The 25,189-nt window shown below is 43.5% G+C and overlaps 1 protein-coding gene across 1 annotated transcript in view; it reads right to left on the bottom strand.

The window, feature by feature from the left end:
• Window positions 1–25,189, bottom strand: part of ca10a (carbonic anhydrase Xa) — a 206,865-nt gene that overhangs the window by 25,902 nt on the left and 155,774 nt on the right. Inside the window, exon 4 of the mRNA XM_056366372.1 lies at window positions 1,027–1,212. Within this exon, the coding sequence (XP_056222347.1) occupies window positions 1,027–1,212 (186 nt within the window). The remainder of the gene's footprint in view (window positions 1–1,026; window positions 1,213–25,189) is intronic.

Here is a 25,189-nt window from a genome sequence, read left to right as displayed (position 1 = left end):
GGCACCATGCGACGGGGTGTGTGTGTGTGTGTCTGTGTGTGTGTGTGTGTGTGTGGGGGAGAGAGAGAGAGAGAGAGAGAGAGAGAGAGAGAGAGAGAGAGAGAGAGAGAGAGAGAGAGAGAGAGAGAGAGAGAGAGAGAGAGAGAGAGAGAGAGAGAGAGAGAGAGAGTTAAACACTCTACTGTCATCTCATTTAATGTGCTTTATACTTTCTACCCCAGTACAATTATGTGACAGCTTTAGTTACCGGTTACTTTAAAGATGAAGCTTCACACAGTGGATAATAAAATATGATTTTACAATCCAACACTTTCAAGATTAAACTTTTTGGCTTCTGACGTTTTACAAATCTAAATGCACCAGTGAGCTTCCCCTCTAAACTTCTCATAGTTTCATTTTAATAAATGTTCGAATGATGATATCTCACTAATAATCAACGACTAGAGTACAGTCAGTACAATCCGTGTGTTTATTATTGTAACCATGACAACAAATATCGTCCGATGTTGAGGAAGTACTTATTTTAACCCAAATCACCATCTTTTCCTGAACCTAACCCAGCCATGACTGTTATTATAGTAACCATGGAGGCGAAGGTAGGTACACTGCTATTGGTACAGGCACAGTCTGCCTGTTTATCATTGTAACCATGACAACCAGGGTCGGGTACACCTGCTGCCCGTAGGGGTAACTTGGTAATGTAACTATAATTCTTTGTCGCCTCAGCGTGCAGTCAGCAAAAGTGTTTTGGTCTGTCTGTAACCATGGCGATGTGTGCAATTAACACCAGCACCAAAAGTAGTTCCATTTTCACCTTGATGTGTTTGAAAAATGTGGTGTGACAGACTCATTATGGTCCGACTCCGTCCTGCTGCTGAACTGAGTCGAACACCAGCGCGTCCGACCCCTTCACTGACCTGTACGCACAACAGTTATCTCGGCCATTTGTGTTGTAATTTTCCATAAAAGTCCACACACACACACACACACACACACACACACACACACACACACACACACACTCACCTCTCCAGAGAAGGCCTGTCCGTTCAGCAGGTGCTCAGAGCCCTGGCCGTCCTCGCTGCCAAAGTGTAGCCGGATCTCCTCCAGGCGATGGCTGTACGTCATTGGCCCTCCAGAGATGTTCACCAGATGCTCCTTGTCCAATCGTAGAGAGACATGGCGGCCCGTGTTGTACATCGTCCCTCCCACCTGGGGAAGAGCGGATGAAGAAAACTTAGCACATAAATGAAATCATATTCCCAAATATTCAAACTAGAGTCACCTCTTCGTGGTTGTATCCCTCCGCCACTCAGACTAGTTCCAGGTAACATCTCTCTTTATCCAGTCAGAGAAAATATTAACTATTTGTGTGAAATTTTGTCATAATCGCTATGTGAAGTCTTGATTTATGTTTTGTGAGGTCACACTGACCTTGACCTTTGACCACCAAAACCTAATCAGTTCATCCTTGAGTGCAAGTGAATGTTTGTACCAAATTTCAAGACGTTCTCTCAAGGCGTTACTGAGGTAACGTGTCCATGAGAATGGAACAGACGTACATAAGAGGCTCAGAACCTCCCTTCTGATTGGCTGGCTGCTTTGTTGTGACATCACAAAGTTCCAGGAAGTCCTGACGGCTGGTTTTAAGGCTCAGTTTCTGAATACAGGCTGTGTGCATTTCTCTGTGGACTGAGGCTTTGATACTTTCACAGTATTAATATAGAAGCTAGAGCTGATCTATAATCACACTACACATGGACACAGACCTTTAGACTGGAGGAGCTTTAAAAACAAACAATTATAACCAAAAACAATGAAGCATAATTCAGTTGCGGCTCATCATTGATGCCTGGATTCTGTTCAGTGAAAACACTTGAATGTTCTGGTACCGCAGGGGAAGTTCTTGGGATGTGTCTTGAACATAACCATAAAAAGTATAATTGTGCTCCGTGACTGGATATTTTTAAAACAAATAAAAGGCTTTGCCAATTTGTTCAGTATAAGACTGCAATTTTTTGGGTCATTAAAAGTGTTCTCTTATTATGTTGATTAAAATAGATTTCAGATATTATAACATAATTTTGAAGAGACAGAAACTCATTAATAAAATAATATATTTAGGTCTCTAAAAGAATATGTCTTTCTGGAGGGGTATTTCTCTACAAAAAAGATAAGACAAGATTAGAAAATTATGTAAGAAAACTACATCAGAGAAAACCACTTTAAAGGAAATCTTTGCTGTGAAATCTTTTTAAACCTGTAGCTGTGGAACAATAATGACTGAAGGCTATTGGTGCATCGTGAAGGAAGGTTCACCTCAGATTGAGTCTTCTGGCTGACTTGACAGAGCAGTGAATCATTTGTTTAGTAAGAGCTTTAATAAATAAAAAAAAAACAAGTGAGGAAAATGTTGAAGTCTTTCTCAGCTTTGGTTTCAGTAATAAGGAGACGCTGTCGTCTTGCATTTTCTGACGGCTTAGGAATCCAAGTTTTTGTTGAAGCCTGTATCATCAACAGCAGAACAGTCCTGAGGGCTTTATTTAATTAGGCGGCAATCCGAGCGGGAGGGAGGGGCCATGTTGTAAACTGCAACAACACTTGAGCAGACAAAAGGAGAGCGTGCAGCCTCAAGTGAAAAGAAAGGACGGGGAGATGAAAAAAGTTTGAATTCAGAGGTTGAAATCAGGAGAATATGCTCACAATCCTTACATTGCCAGGTTTTAGGGGAAACATGTTATTACAAAAGCCTTGAATAACGATCTTTATCTGCGCTGTGTTTATTTATTTATAATCAGGAGTTGTTTCAAAGTGAGGCATTGATATTAACGCCACGGCTTCGGGTGGACTTCCATCGCTCTTATCTGCCTCTCTCTCTCTCTCTCCTCTTTCCACTGCCCTTGCTTTCCCTCCTCTCCTCTCTCCGCTCCCTCACTCGTTTTACCACTCGCTTTCAAAATGATCACACCCCCCTCCTCTAAGTTCCCAGAGAAAGAAGAAGTCTGCCCACACATTGTAAATATTTTATAGAAGCTCTGAAAAAAAGAAAAATCAATGGTTTGAAAGGAGAGGAAGAGGGAGCGATGCAAAGAGGAGATAAGAAGAGGGAGCTGTAGGAGACAGGTGTGTTGGATTTAGTGGAGGGAAAAAGGTGAGTCTTTTAGGTTTTCCCAGCGAGGCGACAGGGTTGAGGAGAGACGCCTGAAAAGGCCAGAAAAATCTCATCTCCCTCGAGACCTCTGGCTCTTATTCAGGAGGAAGACGTGATGAGAGGCCACTTCCATCCGCCTGCTGATGAAAGACAGCGAGCTGATAGGCTGAAAATATGCATAATGCAGCGACACCTCAGATGCATTATACCCATATGTCATTTCAAAACCACAGGTATTAATATAGTGGGCTGCATCAGCTGGAAAAATGCTGCGGTGACCAATCAAATACACATTCCTGCTAGATGAGTTTGTAACAAGAACACTATTAACTTGCAGTCAATGCAACCACGGATAAATGCATCTATAAACTAAATTAGAAACCTCTGTGCAGAGTTTTGGTGTCTGATAAGCCTTTAAATTCATACATTTATTACAGAGACTGGACCTCCAGGGCCAGTTTCACAAAAGTGATATGCAGGATTAAGGTATTTAATAAGATTTGGTCCCTGTTGCTAGATTATATTGATACTAGACTAGCAGCCATCGTGTTGAAGGGTCTGGTGGATCACAGCTAAGAAACCATACAATGTATTAATGCATCAGTAATTTGATATGGGGTTGCACGGATTATAATGGATCAGGTGTGAATGATGCTGTATTGTTTTTCTTATTTATCTATATTTTGTTATTAATGATTTTTTTGTTTGTTTCTGATGTGTGACACGGCCTCCCACCATTATTTTGTTGTTAAAGTTGAAACTGTCCTCATATAACACGTTTTACCCCCCCCCCCTTTTAAAACGTAACACTTTTACTCAGAGACATTTTAACTGACTCACTTCGTACTTTAGTCTGAGAACATTTTTTACACTGATTTTACTTCTACTGCAGTAAAATGTCTTTTGTGACCGTTGACGTTCTGACGTGCTGACGTCACTGTAGCGTCTCATCGCCAGTCTCTGGAGTTTCTGTTACCGGTAGAGTTTATTGCTGCTCTGTCTGAACACAGTTAATGTTGTTGTTTTCTTCATTACAGTGTCTAACTACCTGCTGTACATTTAAACTTACACTGGTTCTGCTCCAGCACCCAGAGCTCTCTGCTGCTTTTAGCGACTTTCACTAACTCACCGGTTGTTTACATGCTGCTCAGATCAGCTAGTTACTTTAGCTTAGCAGTTAGCGCTAGCTTCTCTCTCTGCCTCTCTCTCTCTCTCTGATCAATAGATGAACGTGTTCATCAGAGTGCAGTGTTGCTGTAACGTCACTGTAGAGGATTGTGATGTTTATTACAGCTCCAGTGATGTCAGCTCTCTTACCTTCGACACACAGCTCCGCTCGTTCACCGGAGCCGCTTTAGTTTGTGACCGTCTGCGTACACAGCGGCCTCCAGCGTGATAGGCTGTTAATCGTGACGTATAACCAATCAGATGAAGCTGTGGGCGGGACACCGCGGCACACGTTTCTGTAAAAGACTGTTTCTGAGACTGTTTGGACCAGACCAACCAAACTTGTACATATGCAACATCGATCAGGGACGACTGTGACATATTAAAAATACATAAAATGTCGTTTTCTTTTGTCTTAATAAGCATAGTAGTCTGAAAATCTGGATGGTTTTACCATAATATTATTGTATTTTTTTTTCTCTTATATGTTAAAATGAGCAGTTATTGTTGCATCTGTTGTGCTGTGGGACAGAATTAGCTGCATATTTTGTCTATTTTCAACAAAAAATGTTTACAAAAACTGTTGTGTGGTGAGTTTTGATTTGGCTGCTTAGCTTGGCGACAGTTTCAGTAACTTGTTGCAACCGTCCCCAGTCTCCACTGCTTCCCACACGGTTTTACACCCTGGCTGCAGAGCTCTGCCTGCGTTTAGCGGCGTAGTGGACCTTCACCAACCACAAAGCTGGAAACATTTATCTCCTAAAATATATGTATGCCGTATTATTATGATGTGCTTTAGTTAATTCTGAACCACGAAAACATCCTCAGACCAAAAGTACACAAAAACATCTGGCCACAAATAGAGAAACAGCTGTAATATTAAGTCTCTCCAGCCTTAAATCTTCACACTGTTGTTTCATGTGACTGTTGCATATAGCAATCAGTGTTCACTCTGTGCACAGAATGACAGATTTGTTTTTTTTTTTGTTTTTTTTTTCCCCGGCCAATATCTGTTGTTCAGGCTGATTGCTCATGTCAGGGTAAATGGCTGGAGGCTGGCTGGGAGGCGCGGGTAGTGAAGTGTGGTTGGAATGACAGAGGCGAGGAGCGTAATCGTGTTTGTCTTACAGTGAAAAGCGAGACCCGGCGAGGCCGCGAGGAGAGCATGTACAGTAAAAGGAAGCTCCTTTTCTAATTGGTTATTCTTTCATCTCGTGGGATCAATAATCCCCGGCTAGTGAAATGCAGTAGTCACAACAGCAATAACAGAGGAGAACATCATGGTGCTGCAGCTACTGAGGGAGGGAGGGAAAAAAAGACTAAGAGGCTGCACATGATGCAATCTCAGATATGCAAATGATCAACTTGAAAAGTGGGGATTTTGAAAAGAAAAACAAAACTCGGCCAGAGCAACAAAAAAAGTTTCAGAAAAGTGAACAAAAGACATAAAAAATGGCTGATCTTCTGAGGAGGGGTTGAAAGAGATCACACTTAGCTGTGTTTAGCCAGCTGCCGGGAGCCCGCACAATAAAACCTGCTAGCTTCATTTGTCATGTGTCTGCCGCGACAATCACCAGACAAAGTCTATGCAGTGGAAAGGTTTGCAAACAAAGCAAAGACGCTATATTCCAATCTGCTTCCTCGTTATTCCTCGGAGTCTCCACACTGAAGTAATTATTACGAGCGGGTTGGGGAGTTCATATTTTCTTTGTCGGCGCCGAATACGTTTCAGAAAAAAAAAAATCACTGGCTTTTGTGCTCTATTCATAAAAATAAACCCCGGCCTGTCAGACAAACACAGGCCTGTGAGTTGCTGCTTGTAGGACAATCAACAAAAAACACACTTTTCAGCTGTTCGACTCGTCTCGTGTCCCGGCGTTCTACTGTTCCACTGATTGTACTGTCTCAGCTTTTAGCTCTTTATAACAAATGGCTTCTAAATTACATCAGGAAACGCTTTGCTGCACTTCAATCTTTTGTTGACAGTGTCGCCGTCAACGGTAAACAAATTCTGCAGTTCAGCTCATAATGCCACGCCGCACATAAATATTTATGCGGCCTGAAACGGAGGCTTTTGGCTCTTTCAAGCCGTGCCACAGAGCTCCACTGTTGTCCAAAAACTATTAAAAATACATCAGTGAGCCACACTGTTGCACTGGGTGACATACTCCTTCATTACCATGAACACACACACTGAGTTTATTTTGACTGAATCCCTCCCACACACACACACACACACACACACACACACACACACACACACACACACACACACACACACTGTCCTGCTGCCAAAAATACACACTACAGCAGCAAATGTGGATTAATCTGCTACAGAAAATAGTCCCTAATTACTTGAAAGCTCCACATCTCTCTATGATCTTTAAGATCTCATTTGTTTGCCGACCACCTGACCACACAGTCACCTGTCGGCCCTGCCACACAGGTGCTTCCACTTAACTTCCACCTCTGTCATTACAGTCCCTTTTCACAGCAGCCATCAGTAGGAAAAGCACAGATGTCACATGCACTGATGCTGCATCAGTTGTGATGAACAGGAGACAGTTAATGTACTGTATGTACTGCGTCTCCTGAGTCAAAGTCTTACGTTTGACCCTCATCCACCACAGCATGAAACCCTAAACCTTATAAATGATCTTGTTTTAGGTGAAGACGTCCTCGCTTCTCAGGATTTTCAGACACACAAACATCAGGAACACACACTCATGTAACTGGCAGCTACTTCAACCCATCACAACAAGTGTATCAAAAAACACATCAAAAAGACAGAGGAAGCTGCCGACACGGCTTGATTTAGATAGAGACTGAAATCAAGCAAACAACATCAGTGCTGAGCCTGACAGCTGACACAACATTACACACACACACACACACACACACACACATATTGTTACAGCACAGCTCTAATAAAGAGATGCACAGTGGTGAGAAGAGATCACAGCCATCAGCAGTAGATGCTAACCTGTGCGTGCATGTGTATAATTTCTGTTGAGGTATTGTCCCACTCTTTGTCACTAAGGAATGACATAAACTCATACATCAATAAATAAATACATCTATAAAATGAATCATGAAATAAATAAATTTGGTAATAAATGTAGAAAATATATAAATGATATAAATATATGTGAGTCAATAAATAATTAAATATTTATTTAAATGAATAATTAAATGAATGAATGTAAAACATTTTTATTTATTTAAGGGGATTTTTTTTTTTATAATTCCACATTTATTATTTCTGGTGCTGCTGTTTTGGTCTGAATCTTTGAGATAATCCACCCCCTCATTTGAGTGTAAGAGATGGTAAATAAATGTAGAATTACAAAATAAAAGTCCCCTAAAAAAGCTATTTATGAAGTTATTTATTCATTTGTAAATTAATTGATTAATTAAATTAATGAATTAATGTATTTACTCACTTATATATTTCTTTTAATTTATTTATATATTTCAACATGTATTACCTAATTTATTTATTTCAGGATTTATTTCACAGCAGTATTTACTCATTTATGTATTTATTTACTCTAATTCGCCTCATTTTGTTCGAGCAGACTAAGTGTGCTTTTAATTTGAAGTTTCCAGGAGTGATGAAGACCCCCCCCCCACGCTAACAGATACAGATCTCAACGCGCCACCACATTAGAGGTAATAGCTCGGCCAATGTAAACAAGTCATAAAGGAGCTTGTGGAGGTGGTGGTGGTGGTGGTGGGGGGGGGGTGGTAGCGGTGGGGTAATAGAAAGCATCAGTAACATGCTTGTAATGAGAAAACACAAGGAACATCATCATTATCTGAGCACACAGATCAATAGAGTAATTTAGCCCCTCGTTACAAGAAGTCTTCACTAACTACTGTCTGTGTTCAGCTATTAGCAGCGCTGCTCTATTTAAATGGAACATTTGAAATATAAAAGACAACATCAGCTGATAAAAAAAAAAGAAAAAGCTTGTAGCTGAAAGAAAAAAAAAACTTTTAATATGTCGGAGCCCTGTACTCGCCACCACGCGGGATGAAATGGTTAAGTGGTGATAAGGTGCATGAATACATTAGACCGTAAGTGTGAAGAGCACACGTGCTGTAGCATCCATCAGATTGGTTTTAATATCTCCTCTAAAGGCCCGCAGCTGTAACCACTGAATCAGTGCGAAAGCATAATGTATCTGATTAAAACACAAGATGACTGGTGCTCTTTCATTAAAGGTGTGCAGATATGGAGAGTAAATGGAATAGACAGAGATAGAGGGACTGTAGCTACAGAACATGGGCAAGAAAAGAAAAGAAAAGAGAGAGAGAGAGAGTCGTTGTGATGAATTAAATACAAGTGGGGCTGTGTGGGCTGCAGCTCAGTGAAGTTATGGACACACATAATCATTACAGCCGCTCCAGTAATGCTACAACACAGATTCAACACAGATCTGAGGCATTAGGAAGCTGACTTCAAAACACACTGTTGTCCTCTCCAGAAAAAAACAACAATGTTTGTTTGTTAAAAATCTTTCACCAGACAAATTATATTCGCAATTCTGCGAAAACCCTGGATTATATTTATTGCCAACAATATCAGAACATTGCAAATATGGCACGGTGAAGGTCGGAGGACGCCTCAAACACTAGTTTCACCCAAAGTCAAATCTGAACTCGCCTGAAGGCAAAAGGACTTTTGCTTTTCTGAAGGTGAGGCTGAAAAAACCCAATACCATGAATCCTCCAGATGGTGGATCCCAGTCTGAGGGCAATCATGGTGTTTCACACACTTTAAAAAACACATAGAAACATATAGAATCTTTATATATAAGCTGTTTGAATTAACTTGCATAATTAAATTAAATATATATTGTTAACATATATGGTCTCAAAATGTTATTCCATATTATAATTCATCATATAGATGTTTTTAATATATGTTACATATGCATATTTAACTATCAGCATTTCATATATGTTATAAACTTAATATATCCAGAGGATGTATATATGTGATAATAATACATCCCCTTATAGGCGACATATATGGTAACATCACTCAGGATACAGGAACGTACATGTCATATATTACTGTATGGGTACCTCCTTACTCTCAGTCGAGCCACTAATAATAACATAAATAATTCAAATCAAACCAAGCATTAAAACATTGCATTCGTCTTTATTGCTTGGCTTGAAAGCTTTGAGGCTCTGACAGTATCGAGAGACGGGATACGCTTATCGACAGCAGGGAAAATCCTGGAGGATAGAACAGACTCGATGTCCGAGCAGACATCCTTCCTCCTCTGGAAGTCTCTGAACAGTCGAAACAGGCTGTTAAACTCAGTGGGTGGAGTGAGCGGCAATTAATTAGACCCCTGTAAAACATTAGGAATCCAATCAGGCTCCAGGTCCCCGAGGGCCTCATTTATGGAAATGTCTTGGATTTCATTTTTAACTCGACGGCGACGCATTTCATGTACAAAAGAGAACGCTGTACATTCACCTCATCACCACTTACAGCACTGTCTGCACCCATACACTGATGTAATACATGTACATGCATTGAAGTTATATATAAATTAAACATATGTACATTTAAAATATAAACATATATGAAAAATTATTAATGGAACAAATCCATATATTGACATATATGTTTGACCTATTTAAATACATACATTTATTGCAGACAGATGTTACATAAATACATATCCACCTCACAGTCTGTCAGTATATGTTGATATTATAAGCAGTAGGTAATGAGAAAAACATAAATCCACATGGTATACTTGATATAGGATGTAAATGTCTGTGTGGCCTCTGGAGGTCACGGCTCGCTCAGGTCACAAACCCCTCAGTCTGTATCTGAGGGCAGAGGAGTGGAGGGCTTCTCTGGCAGTCTCCCTGTATAATCACAGTTGATTATATAATGGGCAGAGGAAAAACTAAACCCTCAAACACTCTGAATCAAACTGCAGCGAAAGCACAAAATGCACAAAATCCAGATAATACGTTTCTCCTTTCACTAATTCTCTAAATTGTTGGCTGTTGGGAAAAAAAGGCTCGTGAATCCTGCTGCTGAGGCTCCGAGCTCCTTTAATGTGACAGCCTAACAGCCTCCTTGAAAACAGGGGACTATCCTCCACCTCTTTAATCACATTAGAAGAAAGTGGTCAGGGGAACACGTGCGGTTTTAGAGAGCGATTATGTTACATTTTTAATTCTGAGCACCTAAAAGCCACGAGCAGATTGTCGTTACTCTCGGCCTGGAAGCGTATGTTTGTCTCCGTGTCCCTGACTATCCAGAGACGTCTGATGTGCCACAGTGCTGAATTTCAAAAGGGCCGTTGGAGTGTCTCCCAGATCTGGCCATCAAGATGATGGCGTTTTAAGATAACGTCTCATGTCACCAAAACAAGCGAAATAAAAGGCAGTGGGACTGGGAGTTAAAGGAGGCTGTTTATTCAGCCTGCCAGTCTGAGCACCGGCCTGAAACACTCTGTTTTAACTGCGGCCGTCAGGGGATCGTCAGTTAAAGTCTATTCTAAAAGCCTGAGAATCAGTTTGGATAGGTGAAGCATCTTTTTTTTTTTTCCTGCAGCTCTTCTTTTCTCTTCGCTCTTTTATTTGGTCCGAGTGAGTTTCGACTTTTCCTCAATCCTGCACCTCAGTTTTTTTTTTTTTTTCAGGGCAGTTATTTTGAACCCTGGAGCGGTTTCTCCCTTTGTTTCTTTTTGTTTGGACTCGTGAGAACACAGCAATCACAGTCGGGTGCAGACCAAATCAATTGGATCGAGCTCTTGTTGACAAGGAGGTTTCTTGGTACATTTCCAAACCAAGCCGGGAGCTTCGTTTTGAACTGGCGACGTGATTGGAATGAGATACGGCGATTCTTGGTCTCGCACAAGTCTGCGTGATGATCTTAAAATACAAATGATGTGCTCCATGTATGAAATGTGCAGAGCCCTTGTGCTCATGGAGGAGACACAAGTAAAAACTGGCAGTGGGCCTGAAGCTGTGAAGATCAGGGGTTTGGATGAGTTTGCATGTTTACTTTCAGATCTGGCAGCTCAAGTTCAATTCCCGCTTGAGATCGAGAAGATTTCATGTTGTGTACAGCTTTTATTTGCACAAAATATTTTTTATCAACCATGTCCAGAAGTACTGAGCATCCACACTGTATTTAACAGCTGTGTCTGTAAACGTATGACAACAGGTGATGATTGGCCAACGGACATGCCTATACTTTAATTTGATTGGTAGCAGCAATACGAAAGTTCACCTTATTCTGACCTGAGAGAGAACGCCTCAAAACACAGCAAGGACGATGGTGGACTGTTTGACTGCACATGATCCAGATCTTCATCAAAACTCGCAATTTTCAGCGAGTTGCTGCAGCTCGGAGGTTGTTGTTGTTTCCTGTAGCGAAGGGGATGACATCGGTCAAACGGCAGGTTTATACCTGCAGCCTGTAATCGCTGAGTCAGACTGATCATTACCTGATAAACATCAGTGTGTTAGCATTTAGCTCAAACGTGGCTGTCGACTCCAGTCTTTGTCGCTTTCTAACTTATAAGTCGCAACATATCCAGATCAGCTTCCTGTTACAGCTCTCAACTGCCTCACGGCTGGACTGCTCACCAGACGCCCCCCTCTTCTTAACTAACCTAATTACTTGATTATGAGTGGCCACCGATTCGACCTTCTGTCCCACCATCCCCTCCGCTGGGTCCAGCTCTCCTCCTGAGCTTATCACTCTCTTTGTCATTCCTGCCACGGCGCGAGCTTCCAGCGCAGAGCCGGGCCGGCCAGATTAGCTGTCTGTAAGCACCGCTGGAAATCAAATAACAGCTGATAAGGTAGAAAGAGGGGAAGACGAAAAAAGCTGGGCGTAATGTCATAGCTTTTTCTGTCGGAGTAGATGATTGCAATCAAAATACTGGACAAGAGCTCTGTTTTGGAATTCAATAAGGGTGCGGGAGAGTTCGGCTTGTTCCTGAATTTAAAAGTTCTCTCCGCCGTGGCAAGGTCATATATACATATAAAGTGGACAAGTATCGAGAGGGTGAATAAAAATAATAGACTTTTTCTTCACTCCCACTTTCCTGACATTGTAGTGCTTACCTCAGGGCAAAGACAGGCGAAGGCAGCCAATAGCTTTGATGGAAGACAGGTAAGACGATAAATATTTGATGTTATTGACGGGTTGTTGTGCTCAGAATGAGAGTCAGTACATCCCGACATAAAAAAAGTAGTCTCTTGCCGACAAGACTGACTCTGCATCTGTGTGCACGCTAATCAATGGAAAAGGTGATATCAGGTCTAAAACGCTGATATTGATTCGATACTTTGATCTAGAAATATTTTGGAAACCTGCTGAGTCGGCTTATAAAAGGAACCTTTTAAATGCAATTAGCTCTGACGGCGTTCTAACAGATGCTGAGTGTGATTCATAAAGTGAGCTGTGCATTAACATAAAAAGGTAACTTGCCTTTAGACTGTATGGATTTAAAATGAAAGTTTTTAATTCAATTACGGAAACAAACATGAAGAAAAATCAAAAACTCAACCCCAGGCAGTTTTTTCCCTTCCCACAGACTGTTGGATGCTGGGTAAGAGAAAGAAAACAAAGAGGAGAGAAGGAGGGTAAGGCGTTTCCAGCCTTCTAATCCTAACATCAGGGGTGAAGTGGCGTCCGTCGAACCCCTGATTAAGACTGATTGAGGCCATATGAGCGAGATGATAGCAGCAGCAGAGGCCCGACAGGAAGTGATGCGGCTACGTCAGCTACGTCACAGGGCAGGCGGAGGGAGAACGGCAGAAACAGATGGGGGTTGTTCACCTCCCCCCTCCCTCTCCAGCCCACCGCCTCACTGTGCTGTGTGCTGATGAAACCGAGACGCTGTCCGTGGTGCTGAAGTCACCGACGGATTCATACAAACTCCTCATCTGTTGTGTTAGAACCTGGTTATCACGCAACGTTGGTGGAGGGCGACTAGGTTGATTATGACACTTTAAAAAAATCATGTGATAGATTATTTATAGATTACAAGGTAATCTGTGCCGAACATCGACCCCGACCGAGGATCAGAACCACCCTTCGATTGTCGGGGAGACTTTCCCGACAAATTCAGCAAATTCCTCCCTCATATGGAAACTTACTTGAGTCAGTGATTCACAAGAAGACATTTTCTGAGCTTTGTGATCAACTGTAAAGAGAGAAGATCTGAGGATGCTCAGCTCAAACACCACCATCACCATGAGTGCATGTGGCTGTGTATTTCATTACAGAATCAAGTTTCAGTTCTTCCTCAATGTACAAAAGGAAAGAGTTATGGCCTGGATATCCCATATGCACCTGTGTGACGTCCACACGGCGTCCCTCGAACACACCCCTCCGGTCAGGATTAAATGAAATAAGCGTCAGGAAACTGGTCAGCCCGCCGCTCCCTGCTGGAGCTGTGGAAGCTGCTCCGATTGTAGCGGCTTCCTCATTAACATTCAGACAGAGTGCGGGACTGCAAAGCTGCTGTCACCCTCTTATCATTGCGGGGTGGTTAAAAAGCAGAGCCATATGTGTGCGTCAGCCTGCATGAAGTACTATATCTTATCTCTTTGTGAAGATCAGGATTCATACCACAGCTCCAGCTGCTCCAACAGCAGACCTCTGCGGGAAATTGCGGAGGCCATTTTTCAAGTGGAAAGCCCCGTGTTTGTGTTTTTTACTTGGTCGTGCTCCGTGTCTCTGCTGCTGCTCCCAGTGCTTCAGAAAACACTTGAGCAGAACAAAGCCTAAGAGCAACTATTGTAATGACTGAGGGGGCTTTAATTTGAAAATCACTTTAGCAACTTAACAAACACATTTGAAGATGAAGGATGTTAAACCCAAACAGATTATGGCGCTGACATACTGTACTCTGTTGTTGTTTGGGATTTAACTTGTAAAGCAGAGCACCTTTGGCAGCAGAGCTTTATGTGTAATCACAAATGACATAAAATGAAGAAATAACATTATCGCTTTTGCTGTACTGCAGTTCAGGGAGAAGATAGAGAGGTGAAATGGGAAAAAAGAGGGATGAGTATGGTGGAAAACAGCGAGGCTGGGGATGGAAAGTGAATCAAAGAGATGGAGAAAAAAACTTGTCCTCATAATGTGTCTTAAAATAGGGGAGGTCGCCCACGCAGACACTTTGCTCCTGGGTACTTGGCTCTGATTTATTTATTTTGTTTGTGGTAAGGAGCGATCCACTGGGGATTGTATAAGGGGAAAGCCCTATACCTGGCCCTCAGGCTCTCTTTATGCGGCTAAGGCAGCAATAACTCTAAATTTAAACCCCCTGATTTTTCACATCGTTATCACTCAGCCTCTTTTCTGGGAGTGTGAACTGAAAGCGACTACAGAGTTGGTTTCCTAGTGGCTGGAGTGTGTTTCAAAGCCCCAAAAATCACAGAGAAACCTTGTGATCTGAGTTGTGTGAAGCCTCTGGACAGTGGAGGCCTGTGGGACGGCGCTCACGATAGAGTAAAGACGGCGGACAGCGAGCTCCAGCGCGATTTCTATCAGATTCACGGTTAGTGTTCACATCTCGAGGCTACGATGAAGAAAAAAAAGAGAAAAGACAAACGGGGCTGGCAAGGTTAGGACTATCGACGAAGAAGAAACAAGAGAGAAAGAAGCGAGATAGCCTGTGAAATGAATGTGTGCTAAGTGGGGGAGAGATGAAAGCCGGGGTTCAGGGATGCGCTGGATGCACAGCTCAAAACACAGAGGAATCAAAGACTCAGAAATGAATCAGTGAAACAAAAAGGGGGGGGGGGGGGGGGGGGGGGGGGGCGGAGGCCTTCTATTGTTTTAAAGCTTTTTCACTTCATCTCATGTCAGAGTGGGGACACCGAAGTTGAAGGGCTCATTCCAGAGTCCTTGACTCATTAACACTAGAAACCAGTCACAGTGGCAGAGGACCAGGTGGCTGTTTCAGTTTCCTCTGTAGATGCTCTGCTGCTCCTGTTTCAATACGGATTTACAGAGTAAATATTTTATCAGCTTTTCTCTTTCAGCAGGACCAGACTACAAAACATTTCTTCACGTCAGATTATGTGATGATGGTGCCTTAAAGGAGCCACTTGTAAGTTTTTCTCTTGCTAGGTAGCTAACGTTAGCATCAACAGCTGTTCACTTACCAGTCTAGAAGAAACTTTTCAGCATCAAGCTTTGTTCCTTTACTCACCATCAGCTGTCTCCAGCAATGGAAAGAAACCCTTCAACTGAAGTTAGCATGCTAACCAGCTAGCTCCGGTGTGGCCAGACCATCTCATCTCTTTCCAATACTGAGTCACTGTAGCATCCAGTGACTCAGAGGACGTTTTATAACCTCTTGTGTTGTAAATGCAACAATAGCTTAAGCTGGTAAGTAAACAGCTGTTAATGCTAACGCTGGCTATGTAGCAGTAGCAAAACTTACAAATAGCTCCTTTTAAGTTTCTGCCGTGTCTTGGCTAAAAAGTCCCAAATCTTGAATAAAGTGTAGACCAAGCAGTCCTAAATCATGTCTTAAACTCTGTGTTTCAAATTCTGAACTAATCATTTTCTGTCTGTCGCTGCCCAAACGCGTTATTCTGAATATTTGAGCTTCATAAATAGTCCATATCTTCCGCCTCACCAGTCACAACAAATCTTTTATTTACCTTAAGTCATAGGTAAAGACATTGTTTCTACTTCCAAATCCAAAACTCAAAATTCAACATTAATTACATAGAAAAAGTAAAGATTCCATTTCACTGTGTTTTTAAAGGGGCACTTAATTTTACCTGGGAATTAAGAGTTCAAGCGCCCTGCAGGAGTGGGGTTGTGTTCTTTATATTCCAGCCTTCAGCAAGGTAGATAACGCAATATTAGTAATTTACACAATAATCCGTCCGGCCCCAGCCTGAAATGCTAACGCTAACCTAGGATTCTCCTGACCCCCCCGATTACCACTCCACCACTGCATATGTACCTGAAGTACATTCACTGTTCTGAATCAAATGTAATGTGTATTTATGCTGCTGATTTTTATCACATGCAGTAGATACAGTATATAACCACAAGTTGTGGAGGTTTATTCCCAGTGGAAGTCGTCTGAAGAACCAACACTGCGAAACACTCGGATCTGTTGATGATCAAACAGCGCTGACGAAGTGGACCTCCTCTGCCACTGTATTATTCCAGCTCCACCTCAGTCTATCTCCTTGCCAGTCCCTGATTAGTGATTCCTTTTCAGCACAGCCTCTCGTGGACTGGCATCCCGAGCTACCTGGGATTTTGTGCTGCAGCCAAGATCAATGTGAGTAATACAGCGCCAGAATTTGGGCTGCACAAAAAAAAAAAACAGAAGATAGGAATAATCACCCAAATGAATTCCTGAATTTCCACATAGACAGCAGGCTTATATTTCTAGTTATTATACAAAAACTCCCTCCTCAGTTGCACCAGGATATAATAACAACCTGGATTTATAGAGCTGTGTAGGTGTTCCTTGAGAAAACTAGACTGCTGGTGCAATAATCTGGTGCAGCAGCATTTGAAATAGGTTTGAGACTCATGATTGCAGCACTAATATCCCTAAAAAAAATCTGTCACAAAAACCATGATAGTAGTAAAAGGCCTGATGAAAGAAGTCGCTCTACAATAATATGCAATAAAAGATCAGAGCCGAGCTACTGTCAGGGCGCATGTTAGATGATGTGCAGCATGTAAAGCTCAAATTCAAGGAGGAAATTCATCATATTCATACATTAAAAAGATAAGAGATAGCTCACTTTCAAACAGACACATGAGCCACCTCTGCTATTCACACTCCCCCTCCCTCATATCAGTGCAACATGCAGCAAACACACAAACAGAAAACTGAGCGTAATTATAAATCCCAGTGGTTCTTGTTGATGTAGTTTTAATAAAGCTGCTCACCAGGTTGTGTATGAAATAAAACTAAATAATAAAGAAGTATATAGGATTAAAAAAAAGAATGAAATTGATCATCAGCCTCTGCAGTTCAGAGATCTGAAGCCTATTGCAGCTCCTTGTTGTTAGCCAACGTTAGCAACTAGCCAGGGAACATTGAATTTATCAGCTAAAGAGACAGATTCCTTATTGGTGGAAACCTGAACAGGAATGAAAGGACTTATTATTGCTCAGAAACATGTCGTCAGATAAATGCTAATGTTTATTCATATGTGCTAACACTTTAGCCGTAGCAACCTTTTTGTTCCTGTTATTACAGCCAATTAATAACAGCCTTACTACACTATGACTCTTAGCATTAGTATAATATGAGGTTTACTATATTAGTTCTCCATCAGGTGAGCTTTGTGCTTTTATTTTTGAAGTTATTTTTCCAGGCTCTTTATCAGTCATAGTGAGAAAGAGAGACGGAAAAGAGAAAGAGGATTACATGAAGCAAAGCGCTACAGTCCGGAGTCGAACCCGCGCCGTCACGGCAATAAAACAACCTTCAAGCGCGATCTCATCCCGGAGAGCTATCGGAGAAAACAGTTAGATGAAGTTCTCTTCATTTTACTCCTCACACGGAGAACGGCTTCTGTCAGGGATCCACAACCTTTTATTTTCTTCAACTCCAGAACGTCACAGACTTTTATTAGAGGCAGGTCTTTACGTCTAACTCCCTGTTTGATATGTAGAGTTGGTCAGAGCGGTTAGTACGAAGCCTCGTTACCAATGACTTCTCTCCCTCCCTCCCTCTCTCTCGCTGCTCGCCGTGTTTTATGTTTAGTTATCCCTCTGTCTCCTTTAGTAATAATGATACATGGAAGTGTTTCATCCTGAAGCGCTGCTCCGCTCCTCTGCAGTTCCTCAGCGATGTGCGGCTCAGCACTCTGCTAAGAAGTGTTAGAAGTACCATCACTCAGTCAGTCAGTCAGGTATCTGGTTCACCTCTTTCGCTGACTCCAGTCGCAGTGATTGGCTGAGTAGCATCACGTGACCAGTGTTGTAAAACCTAAAAAAACGGTGCCAGTTAAAAAAGAAACACCATGAAAATGTAATAATTGTCTATAATTAAAGGTCTGGGTAGGACGGCCTCTGGGTCCGGACCTCAGTCCGCCTATTGTTGACCTCTGCTACATTAAATATGTGTGAATGCAGGAATAATCATACATAATACTACAGAGGTGTGTATGTGCTGTACCACAGGTCAGACAGTGTTAATGTAACAGCAGTGTATTATACAATACAGATGTATTTGCTCTCATGGATTCCTGATATTGTGAGACGGTTGCTAGGCGACTGAGGCATCAACATGCCAGTCATACTGCATCTCTAGCAGCCTCAAGGCCACTGACCACTGGTGCACGGGACACATTGAGATGGTCAGGGTCAATATCTCTTAACGGTCGTGCTAATACCGGATCGATACCCTGTGGCTTCCCTGAGAGCCGGCAACCATCGATCGCAGGCAACTCAGCCGAGTCGACTATCACAGCGCTAATGTCAGTCAATGGGGATAGCTGAGCAGCAGCTGTGTGGAGGTAATCACCTCCAGATATCTGTAATGTGGAAACGATGGCCGTCATTAGACGCGTCCGTCTGAACAGATCTGATAACGTGGACACGTCTGACGCAGCTTCACATGGTATTGAGTTTATATCTGTGACTCTCCTCTCAGATCCATTAAGGTAAAACTCCCTCCCCCCCTCCACTGTATTGGCATTCTGATGGGTAGCATCCTATTTAGCACCTCAGCCTCTTTTTCTTTTTTCACCTTTATTCCTAAACAACGCATCGGAAAGTAAAACATCAATGCCGTGTCTTTGGGGAGAGAACAGAGAGAGTGCCAGAGCGAGCTTTGAACCTTTAAAACCTTCCTGTGAATAACACTGAGATCAATCCCCTCATACAGAAAACAAAAAAACTCAGCATGCACACACACACACACACACACCACACACACACCGTCACACCCCTGGGATCCTCCTGCTTACTAGGATGCTGAACCGGATGAGAGATGCTCACCGCGGCGGGATAATGCTAAATCATTACCACACACTCAGCCTGAATACACAGCCGCCATTTTGTGTAGCCATTTTTAATGTAAGAAAGAAAGAAAGAAAGATTCTTTGTCCTCCTTTAATAAAATAATCGTGTTTCGGGCGCCCGGTGGCTCACCTGGTGGAGCGAGCGCCATGAAGGCTCAGTCCTAAACGCAGCGGCCGTTTGCTACATATTATTATTATTACATATTATTTGTGCACGTCATCTTCATCTGGCACACTGTTTGTCTATGAAGGATTCTGGTCATTAGTTCGCTGCAGCTCAAGGTGGAAACACTCAGATACGTCTTGCATCATATGAACATCACATGGACACGTTAACAAGGATAAAAACTAGATTTTCATGGGGGGGGGGGTCGGTAAAGGATCCGCTCACAGTTTCTGTCCTTAAGCTGCTCTGTTTTTAGAAAGAAAGAAAAAGGAAAAAAGAAAGAGGGAGGACATTGAAAACAAGTCCTACACACTGAGGCCTGAGGGAAATATGGTTCTGGTCCTGCAGATCTTGATCATTACCTCCTTCTTTTTTTCTCTTTCCTACACACACACGCACACACACACGCACGCACACACACACGCACACGCACACGCACACACACACACACACACACACACACACACACACACACACCACCCACTCACAAGCTCACTCTCTCTCTAAAGTACACTCTCGTGCACTAGTGGGAGCAGGGGAGTTCAAAAGTACGACTCATAATCACACATGCATTCGCGCATGAACAAACACACACACACACACACACACACACACACACACTTTCTCCCACAGCGCTGTACCAATAGCAGCAGAGCCTTTTGCCACCTCTCTCTCCAACGCTGTCATCAATCCTCAGGGTGCGTCCACGTCCTCGTCTCCGAGGAGGAGCGAGGACACGTTCCAGACTAACAGGTCGTCTCGATGCTTCGCCCGCCTTCAAAATAAATGTGTTTCCCTTCTTTTCTTTACTGCAGCGACCGTGTGTTTACATCTGTGTGCGCCCTGGATTCTAACTAGAGCATGTAAATGGACGCATATTTTCACACCCTTGCCACCCACATTATCACCTCTGTCTCTGCGGCTCAGAGCAGCTTGCATTATAGAAGATCTACTTTTTCTCTACATGTGTGTGTGTGTGTTTATTGCTGAGACGCTTATCCCTGCATCAGTTGGCCTCTGTGCCATCCACCAGCCAGCTGTCACTGTCAGCTCCAAACACACACACACACACACACACACACACACATGTGTTGTGGAAACATATGCTGACCCTCTCATTCTCCAGATGTGTGCTGTACCGCTCCCCAGGGCCGCCCACATTATTATACGTATCGATCGAGCTGTGGTTCTCTGGGACTACAGTCCGAACGTGGTTTAACTTTCAGGACTGAGTTCCACTTTTGATTAAAGAGGGAGCAGACTGAGGTCCTGGTCCCTCCTGGTGTCAGTTGTCGGACCCCAAAGGGCCTGACAGGATCTGAGACCAGGCTACAGGGTCTGTTCGCAGGCAGCACCTTTTAGACAATGTTACCAAACCACCAGGGCCGGATTAAAGGGACGGTTCGGCTTATTTGGCGCGGGGTTGTCAAGTTCCCAGGTGATCTATGGTCCCTGCTGACCCCCTGCTGACCCCCTGCTAACCCGTGTGTGTGTGCATGTGGTTACTACCTGGAGCTGTGAGGTGTCACTTTTATTTATATGCAGCCAAATCACAACAGGACACTTCTCATATAGAGCAGGTCTAGACTGAACTCTATAATGTTATTTACAGAGACACAACATCCCATCATGAGCAAACACCTGGCGACAGTAAATCTGCGTCCTGTAAATGTGAAGAACCCTCGAGAACCGGGATCGCAGCACAATGCAAGTTCCACATAGAGATATACAGTTAATATGTAAATACTGCTGCTAACAATAATAATAGTAATGAAATTGTGCAGTTAGACAGCTGCACCGCCACAGACACGAAGGCTCCTTAAAGAGCGGCACGACAAATCACTGGCGCTCTGTTCCCATCACTACAGGACGTTTACAGAAGCATCTGCCCCAGGTCACCTCCTCTTAGGTCACCTCCTCCCCCTCAGGTCACCTCCTCTCCCCCAGGTCACCTCCTCCCCCAGGTCACCTCCTCTTAGGTCACCTCCTCTTAGGTCACCTCCTCTTCCCCAGGTCACCTCCTCTTCCCCAGGTCACCTCCTCTCCCCCAGGTCACCTCCTCTCCCCCAGGTCACCTCCTCTCCCCCAGGTCACCTCCTCTCCCCCAGGTCACCTCCTCTTAGGTCACCTCCTCTTCCCCAGGGCACCTCCTCCCCCAGGTCACCTCCTCTTCCCCAGGTCACCTCCTCTCCCCCAGGTCACCTCCTCTCCCCCAGGTAACCTCCTCTTAGGTCACCTCCTCTCCCCCAGGTAACCTCCTCTTAGGTCACCTCCTCTTAGGTCACCTCCTCCCCCTCAGGTCACCTCCTCTCCCCCAGGTCACCTCTCCCCCTCAGGTCACCTCCTCTTAGGTCACCTCCTCCCCCTCAGGTCACCTCCTCTCCCCCAGGTCACCTCCTCCCCCTCAGGGCACCTCCTCTCCTTTCCTGACTCGTTCTTATCCAGGTGCCATTACTGCTGAAGATCAGGCTGTAATAAATACACAGCCCAAGTGATTACCTGCACATGTGCAATATAACTGCGTACATCTACGTATTCTGCTTTTAAACCTCTATTTTTATACAATTTACTGTTTGTTTTATATTTATTTACAGAGAGTGTAATATGTCTACTTCCTGCATGAGCCACTGGAGACACTTCATTTCGTTGTACACTGTGCAATGACAATAAAAGCACCGAATTGAATTGAATTGAATCTAATTGAATTAAATTGAATTGAATATGTGGTTTGCAGTAAACAGATCCAGAGTCTGGAGGAAGAAATACCTGCAGAGAGCAGCAGGAGAGAAAACACAAAGCTACAGGAGGGAGAAGAAGCCAAGTTAATAACACGTATTAATGAGATATGAATGTGTACAGATGGGGAGGGAGAGAAGGAGCTCGGTGCATCATGGGAAGTCCCCTGGCCGTCTAGGCTTAACGGGCCGGTCCACACTATGAGCCTTGTCAAAGAGGGAAGTGTTGGGGCTGCTCTCAGACGTAGAGAGGCTGGACCCAGACTCTTGGACCCAGACCCTTCGGTTGTGAGTTGTTTGGTGTTGGTTCCATTTAAATCATGACTCTGTGGCTCCAGCTGAACGGCCCTGCTCTCTGCTGGCACAGTGTGCAGTGTCCAACAGGCTCCTCAGCTCTTTCAGAGAAGATGAATGACCCTGACCGTTAAGAGCTTTTGAGGGTTTGTTAAAAAGATAAAACCTTTTAAATTCACATTTTGATCAGGAACTCAGTTCACACATTTAAAATAATGGAACCAGATTAAAAAGATGAATATTACACCAAGAGTCAAAGGAACCAGCAGCAGGTCCAGACTCCTCAAACCTCACAAGTCAACGGAAAATCAAAAGCACAAACTGTGTCTGTGATACAACTGAGGAAAATGTCCACTCAGCAAATTTAAAACTTTGGAGATTCACACACATCTATAGATTTAGATTAAAAAGAACAAGATGTGACATTTACACCGGGTTCTTTTCCTCTGTATCTCCAGCTCCTGTCTAAGAGATATTTCTTAAATGTGTCTTTTCCTCTCTGTGCAACCACTGCATCAATAAGCCAATTGAATAATGAGACAGACAGTGAGAACAATCTGTTCAGGATTGATCTGAACAAAAGATTTTTCTTTTTTTCCAGCCGGAGGAAAAAAGAAAACCAAGAGGGAAAGACTGATTTCTGAATTGTGGATCAATTCTGGATCCAGTGCAGCGTTTTCTTCCCGACCGACATCATGTTCATGAGTTCATCACTGCAGCACGTTTCACCTCCATTTTAATGGCTGACGAGTCTCGTGTGGAGTAATTAGTGCCGTTTGACATTGAAAACAAAAACATGTAAAATATAACGTGAACTTCTGCGAAAGTCACTTTCTTTTTACTGAGGAGACGCTGCACTGAGAACAAGACAAGAATGAATGGATTTCATTTCTACAACACATATAACTAATGTGTCCATGTTCCCACGTCTATTCTGTTTCATGAATTCATTTGAACCTGTGAGTAAAAGCTGACTGACATCCTGGAGTTTTATGGACCCCCCCCCCCCCCGGTCTGAGCTGCAGGAGGGGATGGTCCAGTGTTATACAGCAGCAACAGCTTCTGAAGTGGGAACGAGTGCTGCTCCATTTGCTCTTGCTGCCTCTTATCGTCCAATCATAAAGCAATGACAAGCGCCAGAGCATCTCCTGTGTTTGTGTGTTCACTTTACTAAACAGGCCTCTGCACAATGATCGTCAATCAAACATCACAATGTGACGGGAGACAACAGAGACAACATGTTCTTCACATGTCAGACTCATCTTTCTGTCTGAAGACAAACACCGTAATAACAGCTTTTATTATATGAAGCTGGCCTTCAGGAAGATTCAGCCCCACCCACCCCCATCACCCTGTGTGAACCTGTACACCTGCAGGACCTGTACTCCTGCAGGACCTGTACACCTGCAGGACCTGTCCACCTCCAGGACCTGTACACCTGTAGGACCTGTACACCTGCAGAACCTGTACACCTGCAGGACCTGTACTCCTGCAGGACCTGTACACCTGCAGGACCTGTACTCCTGCAGGACCTGTACACCTGCAGAACCTGTACACCTGCAGAACCTGTACTCCTGCAGGACCTGTACACCTGCAGGACCTGTACACCTCCAGGACCTGTACACCTGCAGGACCTGTACTCCTGCAGGACCTGTACACCTGCAGAACCTGTACTCCTGCAGGACCTGTACTCCTGCAGGACCTGTACACCTGCAGAACCTGTACTCCTGCAGGACCTGTACACCTGCAGGACCTGTACTCCTGCAGGACCTGTACTCCTGCAGGACCTGTACACCTGCAGGACCTGTACACCTGCAGGACCTGTACACCTGCAGAACCTGTACACCTGCAGGACCTGTACACCTGCAGGACCTGTACTCCTGCAGGACCTGTACACCTCCAGGACCTGTACACCTGCAGGACCTGTACTCCTGCAGGACCTGTACACCTGCAGAACCTGTACTCCTGCAGGACCTGTACACCTGCAGAACCTGTACACCTGCAGAACCTGTCCACCTGCAGGATTGTGTAAAAATGTGTACGGTTATTTATTTGCTCTAGTGATGTCATTCTCCCGTGTTAATGTCTTTCTCATTATAATATTATGGCTTATTATTTTGCACCTTTGTTGGTTTTTTCTAAGAGTTAATGTTGGTTGCCTTCATGTGTAAACTTTGTCTTCCGCTGGTTTGTGTTTTTTACTCTAGGTGCTGGTTAAACTGCCCCCTGGGGACAAATACAGTTTCCTGAAATGAAGTGAATTGAATTAACAGATATTCCCCCGACTCATTTTAAAAGTTTAAAGATGGAGACAGCTTGTCGAAAGAAAAACTTTTGGGAAATTTTATTCATTTTTTCGTTCATTTTTATTCGTATTCATTTTGGTTTCCAGGAGTGGGAGTAAGAAGATTAATAGAGCTTTCATGTCTGATTAGTCCAGTGCAGCATAAAGACTGGGAGCAGGGGGGAACAGGTTGTGTAAAATAGAAAAGCCCAATAACACTTGTATCCTGTTTCTTTGATCCACACAAAAACACGAACGTAAAAGCAAGAATTTTCTGTTTTAGTTGGAGTTAGAATCAGAAGACACATGAATCCTGGGTGATTTGCAGGTTTGACAAACAACCAGTCGGTTCAGTTTGGATTTGTTGG

The sequence above is a fragment of the Seriola aureovittata genome, chromosome 21 (genome assembly GCF_021018895.1).
Source record: "Seriola aureovittata isolate HTS-2021-v1 ecotype China chromosome 21, ASM2101889v1, whole genome shotgun sequence".
In the NCBI taxonomy this organism is placed as follows: domain Eukaryota; kingdom Metazoa; phylum Chordata; class Actinopteri; order Carangiformes; family Carangidae; genus Seriola; species Seriola aureovittata.
Note: the sequence above shows the minus strand (reverse complement) of the source record. Positions and strands in the feature narration are given on the sequence as shown.